Raw genomic sequence first — 10,285 nt, forward strand, 5'->3', positions numbered from 1 at the left:
ACCAGTTCAGCTATTTTTTTCCATGTCAGGTTTTATTTTTCATTTCACCGTTTAAATCATCTTTGTCTCAATGTGTGAATTTCAATTCCTGCTCATTCAGTCAGCATTCTTTGGGGGAAACTTTGGGCTGTTTTCCATTTATTTGTTGGATTTTTGACCTCTGCCTGGAGGAAGTAGAGAGCAGAACCCTGAGCTCCTTCCAGGGAACAGAACCAGATTCAGTGAAATGACAGAAATGTAAGGGGACGTTTAAGGCTTCAAATCACAGTCGAGGAGTTTTGTGGATTTGTCCTTTTGTCTTTTCATCACAGCTGTTCAACAACAGATAACAGTCTTTGCTACTAAATTCACCACCAACCTGAATGTGTTGCTGCTCACATGAATGTGTGTTTCTATTTCTATCACACGGCAGCTTCAGCCGAGCCGTCGATCGGCAGCGGCGGCCTCATCTGTGAGCCGCAGGGGCTGATGGGAGCTCTGAGGACCTGTTAGAAACCACGTGGCCCTCGTCTGATCTGGCAGCTCGTCCTGGTTTGGCCTCAGCTGCGTCAGAGCGCCACTTCTCCCCAGGTTCACCAGAGGAAACACCACTGCACAAAATGCTTTTCCTCCCAGCTGCTGCTCTGTGCTGTCTGTGTTCAGGTGAGTGTTTCCAGCCAATCAGGAGCCAACAAAGTCCACCTGGAACAAACACTGTCACACTCACCTTCATCTATCTGTCTGCTTCTCTACAGCGCTGGTTGCCATGGCAGCACAGCTGATTCAGGACGATTTAACACTGACCAGGAGAGTTGATGGAGACGTCTCCTTCAGCTGTCGAGGAACTGACCAGTGTGCCAGCTGGTCAGATGTATTCTGGTACCAGAAGAAAGACACAGAAACATTCACAAGGATTCTTGATATTAACAGGAATAGTGGTAACATATATAACGGGTACAATCATCCTCAGAAAAACGATTTTTCAGCTGTGAATGATCAAATCGGCTGTGAGTTGAAGATCCAGACGGTTAAACTCCTTCATTCAGCCACCTACTACTGCTCCTGTTGGAAGGAAGATCCCACAGTGAGAAATGATCCGAGCAGCCTGAACAAAAACCAACAGATGAACAGACGTCAAACAGTGTTTGTGACAGGAAGAGAGCAGTAAACCACAGCCCAGGTTCACATGTTTCACCTCCATCTCAGCCACAGTCACAAACACACTGAACTGAGGGATTTATTTCATATTCTATTTATTTATATGTTGATCAGATATTCCAGCAGGTTTATTGTTGTTTCACACAGAGAGGAAAAAGGAGACAAACACAAACACAATGAGAAAATAAAGAGGAAAATAATTCAACTACAAACTCAAACATAATCCAGATGAATCAGTAAAACAACAAACATGCTTCAGAATATTTCAATAAAATGATATCAAACAGAATCAAATATTTACAGCCCAACGTCCTGCTGCTGAATAAAGTCCATCCGTCCCTCACAACACTAATGTGCTCTGAATGAAAACACTTCCAGCAGCACTTGTTGTTTAACACCTTTCAGCACATTTCACCACATCATTTCACTTCAGGACATTTTAAAAGACAAATCTTGGACACATGTTGATCCGTGTACTTTGCGGCCCTTTGATTTCCATTTTGAAGTCGAAAAATGGAAAACGGCTCTGTAGCCCTTTCCAGCTAACCGTGAGTTCTGCTCGTAAAGACCAAGCACATTGCTGGGTTTAAGCTTCTTTTATTCACTCAAGCCCACAAACACACTGAAGCAGACCCAGGAATCGAACACGGCTTGTGCGTCTTGTGCGTCTCGTATGTCTCGTACTGCTCTCCTGCTCCCATCCTGCTCTCGTCCTCCTGTCCGGGCATCTCTCATGCCTCTGCCATCTGAGGTCGAGCACACTACTGCATTTAAAGGGACTGAATGATGAGTAACTGGGTGCCAGCTCTGTCAATCAGTCACCTGGCTCTGCTCTCATGAGCGTTCTCCATCTCTCTCTCTCCTGCAGTCGTGCCCCGACCACCCTCACCTCCACAGAGGAGGACGACCCTGAAGGCCCGTGGAGCTCAAGAGGACGGGTGGGACCGCTGGTAAAGGAAGATCTTGTAGTATCTGGGCTTCCTTCATCAAAGGTGTTGGTGTGTAGTATGTTAAAATAATTCTGCGGAGGCAGGGCATGGTGGAACGATAGAGCAATCTTTATTCAAACAGACCTGACTGCCCACATCCGAACCAGGTGGCCACTGTCATGACTCCTGTTTTTGTTTGTTCTTGTATCTGGTTTTTGGTTTCTTGTATTTGATTTACGTTATTGTATCATGTCTTGTGTTATGTTTTGTTTTTCCATGTCTTGTGTCTCATGTTTTGATTTTTCCATGCCCTCATGTGTCCTTTAAGTTTCTCCTATGTTCTCCCCTCTGGCTCCCTCTGTCTGTTGTCTTGTTCCCTCCTGGTCTGTTCCTCTGTGCTCCTCCCCCTCATTATCTCACCTGGCTTCCTTCCTCCTCTCTCTCCTCACCTGTTCCTCGTCATGTCATTAGTGTCTGTGTATTTAGTCTCTGTGTTCCCCTCACTCCTTGTCTGGTCAATGTTTTCTGTTTCCTGTTTGCTCCTGCTCCTGTTTGGTAGGTTTGGATTTTTTATGTTTGTCTGCTTTTGGTTTTTTGTAAACAGCTTTTAAATAAAGCTCGCCTTTTGTTTCCCTGATCTTGCCTCCGGTAACTGCGTTTGGGTCCACCTTCCCTTTCCATAGTTTTCCCCTTTTTACCCTGACCTGACAGCCACTACCTGGGGTTCTCAAATGTATGACAAAGTTCTGCCCAGTGCTTTGTCCTCTGCTCGATCAGATTCGATCGCGGACGTCTACAAAATACCATCCCCTTCTCTACTTCTGCGAGCCCTTTTTAAAGTCTCTTCACTTGCATCTTCCCACTTCTTCTAATTGGTCACTTTGAGAGTCCATCTATCCAATAGCTGAGAGAGAAGTTAACCTGCCTCCTTCTGTACATTATCTAACTTTGCTGATGTCACCGCCTGGAGATTACAGCCTAAAAGTGACAGGATTATCTCTTCATGCTTATATGGAAATGTATACCTTAAGTCAGCTCTGAACAACAGTTTAAGTGCTCCACACAGGCCTGTCCTCCAGCTAAACTTTACCACACACAGAGCTGTTTAATTGCTCCGGGGCCCCTAGATATGTAAACATCACATCGGTCACACAAACTATCTCTATTAAAGCTAAGCTCTGAATGTGAAACTGTGCAGACACCTCAATCTCTACAGAGGCGGCTGGCTTATCATCATCTGGAGGATCAACTTCTGGAGATTCATGGTTTTCACTGAACAGGAAGGTGATGAAAAACTGAACAGTTAAAAGTAACTAAAGCTGTCAGTCAAATGTAGTGGAGTAAAGAGTTAAATATCTGCCTCTGAGTAGAAGCATGAAGTAGCATCAAATGGAAATATTCAAGTAGCAGGTGGACAGAGGATGCTGTCAGCACAGCCCTTACACACCTGGACCAGCCCAACACATATGTAAGAGTGCTGTTTGTGGACTTCAGCTCAGCATTCAACATGGTCACCCCCCACAAACTAACCCACAAACTGAGCAACCTGGGTCTAGACAGTTCACTGTGTACATGGATACTGGACTTACTTAGCAACAGACCACAAAACGTCAGGATGGGAGGCCGCACATCATCCACTCTCATCCTGAACACTGGCACACCACAGGGATGTGTCCTCAGCCCCCTCCTCACACATTACTGCTCCCCCATCCACCCCACCAACACCATCATCAATTTTGCTAATGGCACGACCATAGTAGGACTGATAACAAATAACGAGTCAGCCTAGAGGGAAGAGATTCAACATCTGACAGAGTTCAGACAATAATCTGGACTTAAACACATTAAAAAACCAAGGAACTGTAGAGCTCTCTGCCCTCTACACGCACAGAGAGGAGGTAGAGAGCTTTAAGATCGTTGGGGTTCACATCTCTGCAGACCTCACCTGGACCACACACATCTCTCATCAGGTGTACAAGGCCCAACAGAGACTTTACTTCCTCAGGAAGCTAAAGCACGCTCACCTCCCTCAACACCTGGTGACCAACTTTTATCGGTCAGCGTTAAACAGCCTCCTGAACTACTGGTTTACAGTGTTTCTCCAGCTACACAACACGGGACGAGAAGGACCTGCAGCGGGTGGTGAAGGAAGTGGAGTGTGTCATCATGACGACACCACCCCCTTCCTCCAGCTCTTCTGGGAGGATCCCAAGGCGTTCCCAGGCCAGCTGGGTGACATAGTCACTCCAGCGTGTCCTGGGTCTTCCCCGGGGTCTCCTCCCAGTGGGACATGCCAGGAACACCTCCCAAGGAAGGCGTCCCGGGGGCATCCGATACAGATACCCGAGCCACCCCAACTGGCTCCTCTCGATGTGGAGGAGCAGCGGCTCTACTCCGAGCTCCTCCCGGGTGACAGAGCTCCTCACCCTATCTCTAAGGGAGCGCCCTGCCACCCTGCGGAGGAAACTCATTTCAGCCGCTTGTATCCGGGATCTTTCGGTCATGACCCAAAGTTCATGACCATAGGTGAGGGTAGGAACGTAGATTGACCGGTAAATCAAGAGCTTCGCCTTTTGACTCAGCTCTCTCTTCACCACGACAGACCAGTACAACGACCGCATTACTGCGGCCGCCGCACCGATCCGCCTGTCAATCTCACACTCCATCCTTCCCTCACTCGTGAACAAGACCCCAAGATACTTAAACTCCTCCACCTGAGGCATTAGCTCTCCCCCAACCCGGAGGGGACAAGCCACCCTTTTCCGGTCGAGAACCATGGCCTTGGATTTGGAGGTGCTGATTCTCATCCCAGCCGCTTCACACTCGGCTGCAAACCGCAGCAGGACATGCTGGATGTCCCGGCTCGAAGGAGCCAACAAGACCACATCATCCGCGAAAAGCAGAGATGAAATCCTGTGGCTCCCGAACCAGATCCCCTCCGGCCCGTGGCTGTGCCTAGAAATTCTGTCCACGAAAATAATGAACAGAACCGGTGACAAAGGGCAGCCCTGATGGAGTCCAACATGCACCGGGAACAGGTCTGATTTACTGCCGGCAATGCGAACCAAGCTCCTGCTCCGCTCGTACAGGGACCGTACGGCCCTTAACAGAGGGCCTCCAACCCCGTACTCTTGGAGCACCTCCCACATAATGCCACGAGGGACACGGTCGAATGCCTTCTCCAAGTCCACAAAACACATGTGGACTGGTTGGGCAAACTCCCATGAACCCTCGAGCACCCTGCGGAGGGTATGGAGCTGGTCCAGTGTTCCGCGGCTCAGACGAAAACCGCATTGTTCCTCCTGTCTCGTCAACAGTTGAACTGTAAATAGTTTTATTAATTGCACATTATCAGGCCTGGTGCCACTGTCCTTTATGAGCTCTAACATGTAGTTACCTTTACATCTAAAGGGGTCTTGAGGGGGAATTCATGAATGTCGACCCATCTGCTGATGATCACTGTATAATGTTCATCCAAACTGTACAAATAGGTCACTGCAACATGACAATATCAGCTGCCTTCATTTCCCTGAGTCACCTCAGACATCATCACAACAGTTGCCCCCCTGAGAGATTTGGCAGGAGCTGCCACTGGAGCTGGTGGAGCTGTCAGAGTCAGGAAAACAAGAGGTTACAGAACCACAGCCACAGGAGACTGATTCAGCACAGGAACTGGAGACAGCTGCAGCTCAGCTCAGACAGGTTGCTGCAGAACAGGAACAGAGGACTGCTGCAAGGCAGAGCAGGAGGCCGGCAGCTGGAGGTCTGGACGGGGATCAGGAAAGACCGCCGGTCCGGCTCTGGAGCCAGTCTGCTGACCTGCAGACAAGGAAGCAGGAACAGGTGTCGACTGGGCCGCAAACTGAGGACCAGGAACTGGTGGACCTGCTGGTGGAGCTAGATAACAAGTCAGAATCAACCAAGTCAATGAATGAAGTTCATCCTCTGGGGACCAAGAATGTCTGTAGAAAATGTCATGTTAGTCCATCCATCCATCCTTTGGTCCAGGTCCAATCCATGTGGACTAAAGTAGTGGAGCGACAGACATCAGCATCCACAGAGCAACACTGCTAGTGTGTCTAAAGAGACAATAAAAGAAGAGACAGTCATGTTGATATGAACATTAGAGAAACACATCATGGAGCTGAAACATGATCCTGCTTCATCATTTGGACTCGTTCACCTCAGCCGACACGTTCAACAGCACACAGGTTTTTGTATTACTCTGTCTCACTGTGGGAGGAGGATATCACCTGATCTTTGGCTCTGGAACTAAACTGGTTGTAACAGGTAAGAATAAAGCTTCATTTTCCTTCAGTCGTTTCATTGAACAAGTGTAAAATGTGTTTTTAATGAGTTTCTGCTGCTTCAGGCTTTACATGTTAGTTTGTTGATAATTAGTAGAGAATTCTTGCAGCCGTGCAGCTATTGTTCCATAAAAAGGTTCATAACTCCTGAAAAGATGTTTAAATCTCACTGCACAGCTGAAGTTCTTCTTTATTTCTGCAGGAGATCAAACTGATTCATAGAGAAAAAGTTTGATATTGACAATGTTACAAATATTCAGTATTTGATCCTCTCAGTAATTCAGCACCATCTCTTGTTTTTATAAAACATCATCATATATGATATTAAACATCATTTAATATATGTCGGTAAATGTCTTTGAAAAACATATAATATTAAATATGTTGTATTGGATCGTTAATAATTCATTAATAAATGGTCAAATGTGTTTCATATGATGGTACAAATGTCTTTTAGTGTGAGATATATTTATACATGAAGAAGAACGTATACTGAATAAAATGTTACAATAAATATAAAGCATACAAATTACAGTAAAATATAAAAAAAACATACAAAAATACAAATATATAGTATGATTTACACCTACATATGAAAATGTGTCTTTTTTATGTTTGACTAAATAATGTATATATAACAATGAATATATTCATTAATGATTTTTCATATAATTTAACCAAAACAAAAAAAAAAAAATTCCACGCCTAATTTGAAATACTTAAAAGTAAATTGATTGGTAGCGTGCGATTGTAAATATTGTGTACAACATACTGTTTGCAAAAAGACATATGACATCATATTATGCTATATTATTTCATATTATATTGTGTTATATTATCACATTTAATTTTACCACATGTGAAGTTCTTGTAAAGGATCAATAAATTCTCACCTTTCTTCATATTATATTACAAAGTAATTATAACAGATATTCAACAAATCCGAACATTTCATTTTAATTGTCAATTAATGTAAAAATACTAAGAAAACAATTATAATATTATTGATGAACTGATTTATTTTTCTTTAGCAGCTGGACTAAAGTACACGGTCACAAATCTTTAATATGTTAGACATGTTGTAATAACTTTAAAAAGTATTTAATGTGAACATAAATATTTATTTCATTGTAAAATTTATTTCAACATGATGTTTAAATAAAATTTTGAAACATTTTCATAATTATATTAAATTACATCTTTTTACATATTAGTCATGAGAAAACATGTATTTGTTATTTTATATTAACCGTAAATATTTATGAAAATTATTAAATTCAAGATGCATTTTTCATAAATATTTATGATATGTGGTGGATAATGTAAACATTAAAATGTCAGCGTGTATTAAACTCGAGGGTAAATATGTCCTTTATTATAATCTGTCTTTTATCATGATACAGATGAAGATTTTCCATTGTATGAAAATATGATGTTATATTATTATTAGTAAGAGTCATAATAATGATGAATGTGCAGATTGAAAGAAAGAAGTGCTGAACACATAATGTTGTTTGTCCCCATATAACATATGATGACATGACATGATGAGTGTGTTTGATGTGCAGGTGAATCCAGTCTATGTGTTGAACTTTGTGCTGTATTGATGAGTAGTTTAGTGATCAGAGTCCATGTAGTTTCCAGGATCACACTGAATGCAGTGCAGTGCTGGAAGCTGCTGTTGACTGTGTCAATGTGTGTCTGTGCTGCTTGTTGCTGCTGTCAAACTTCAGATGAGCAGGTAGTGAAGCCCGTGGTGAGCGTGTACCCAGCAGCATCCAGAGCCCACCTGGAGGGGAGGAGCTCCCTGCTGTGTGTGGCCTCAGCCATGTTTCCTCCTCTGGTCCGCTTCTCCTGGAAAAGACGAAAGGAGGATCAGGAGCAGTGGCTCCCTGCTGAGGGAGAGCAGCTGGAGCTCACAGAGTCGGGATGCACCGCCACCATCTTGCCGCTTGATCGGGACGCTCTCGACACGTATAAATATCACTGTTCCGTCCAGCACGAGGGGGGCACAGTGGAGGGCCAAACAGAACAAGGTAATGAGTGTGTTGTGCGGAAGAAAGAAAGAAAGAATCATTTGACCTGGCCATGACTCTGGTCTGCACTTGGGTTGTCGTGTCATATGAGCACTGACTGTGCTGCACATTGAAAGTGGAGGACGGTTACTGATGTGGATCTCAGGTCAGAGAGAGAGTGACAGGCCTGATAATGAAGCTTTGTTAGCTGCTCAGGATGTTTATGAATCATCTGAATGTCGAGCCTGTTAACTTATCTGGTCACCTGCTGCTGTTGCTGCTGTTCAGTGTTCCTCCTCATACCTAGACTGTTTCACATTGTGCCGAAATTCACTGATCAATAATTAGACACATTGCCGGGCATGTTTAACTATTTAATTGAAGCTCAACCTCTTTTACTTTCCTACTGCATAATCACAAGTAGGTAATAATGTGTCATGTTGACTCACTGCTGTAAGTAGTAGTGTGCAGGCTGCAGCAGCTGTTTGTCCTTCTCTGTCTGCTGCAGCTACATGTTTTTGTTGTACTATAATAATCAGGCTAATAGACTCTAATCTGCCATATACACAACTCTCTGAAGCATCAGAGAATTTAGAATAATGTGGCCACTGATACACTGCTGTGTTATTATTATTCAGACTGTCGTTGGTTTTATTATTACTGAATGTTACAGTTAAACCATGTTACTAATTAAAAACAGTCTTAGTCAGATTAAATGAAGCTTATTTGTACAGTGTCCACTTTATATGCAGTAGAATGACACAACAGACTTCATGCAGTGGTGTAACAGTATGGATGTACTGTATGTTTGAATACAGCTGCAGTTCAAACAACAAGCAGAAGCATCACCACCACATCCAGCGCACCACCGACCTCCATCGTAACGCAGCCTGAAGCAGGTGAGTTCTGTTAGTTATATGTTACTGTGGGCTTTGTCTCCATTACATGAAACAATTAAAAGATTCACAGAATATAAATAAATCTCTGTATGCAAGGGAAAGGGAAGAAAAGTAATACTGGAGGGCCGTGATGTTCAGGCCTCAGACTGCATTAAAACCGTTACAATTCTGTGGTGGAAATCATTACGTCTCTGATCCACCATTATGTTGTCATTATTATTATTATTATTATTATTATTATTATTATTATTATTATTATTAGTAGTAGTAGTAGTAGTAGTATTATGATTATTATTATTAGTTTTGCTTAATGTTACAGTTAAACCTTGTTACTAATTAAAAACAGGTCTTAGTCAGATTAAATGAAGCTTATTTGCACAGTGTCTACTTTATATGAAGTAGACTGACACAACAGACTTCATGCAGTGGTGTAACAGTATGGATGTACTGTATGTTTGAATACAGCTGCAGTTCAGACAACAAACATCAGCAACACCACATCGAGCAAATTGCCCAAGTCCATCGTAACGCAGCGTCAAGCAGGTGAGTTCTTCACGTAGAAAGACAATCACTGACCAGAGAACCATTCTGAAGAAACTAACACTGTCTGTGTGTGTCTGTGTGTGTGTGTGTGTGTGTGTGTGTGTGTGTGTGTGTGTGTGTGTGTGTGTCAGTGTCCTTCCAGTCTCAGTGCAGGGTGAAGCTGCTCTGTGTGCTCTACACAGTGCTGATAGTGAAGAGTCTGGTGTACTGCTGTGGACTCTCTCTGCTGAGGATCCTCTGAAACAAGGGACCGTCCACCAGCTGCTCACATGCTGACTGACTGTTTCCTGCTCGCCTTTTCTCACCATCAGATCTCATCAGTTCGTCTCATTGATCACTTTGATCAGCAGTCACAAATGTTAATGTTTGTGTTTTGTGGTTGGTTGTAAAATGTATCTTTTGATGCACAGGTTAGATTCAGTCATCCTACATATATAAATACGTATATACACATA

General features: G+C 43.5%; 1 protein-coding gene across 1 annotated transcript in view; it reads left to right on the forward strand.

Moving 5' to 3' along the window:
* LOC119010669 (immunoglobulin lambda-1 light chain-like) overlaps nt 1-10,285 on the forward strand; it is a 57,092-nt gene that overhangs the window by 24,451 nt on the left and 22,356 nt on the right. The window contains exon 6 of the mRNA XM_037083026.1: nt 9,207-9,287. Within this exon, the coding sequence (XP_036938921.1) occupies nt 9,207-9,287 (81 nt within the window). The remainder of the gene's footprint in view (nt 1-9,206; nt 9,288-10,285) is intronic.

This window comes from Acanthopagrus latus, chromosome 21 (genome assembly GCF_904848185.1).
Source record: "Acanthopagrus latus isolate v.2019 chromosome 21, fAcaLat1.1, whole genome shotgun sequence".
Lineage (NCBI taxonomy): Eukaryota > Metazoa > Chordata > Actinopteri > Spariformes > Sparidae > Acanthopagrus > Acanthopagrus latus.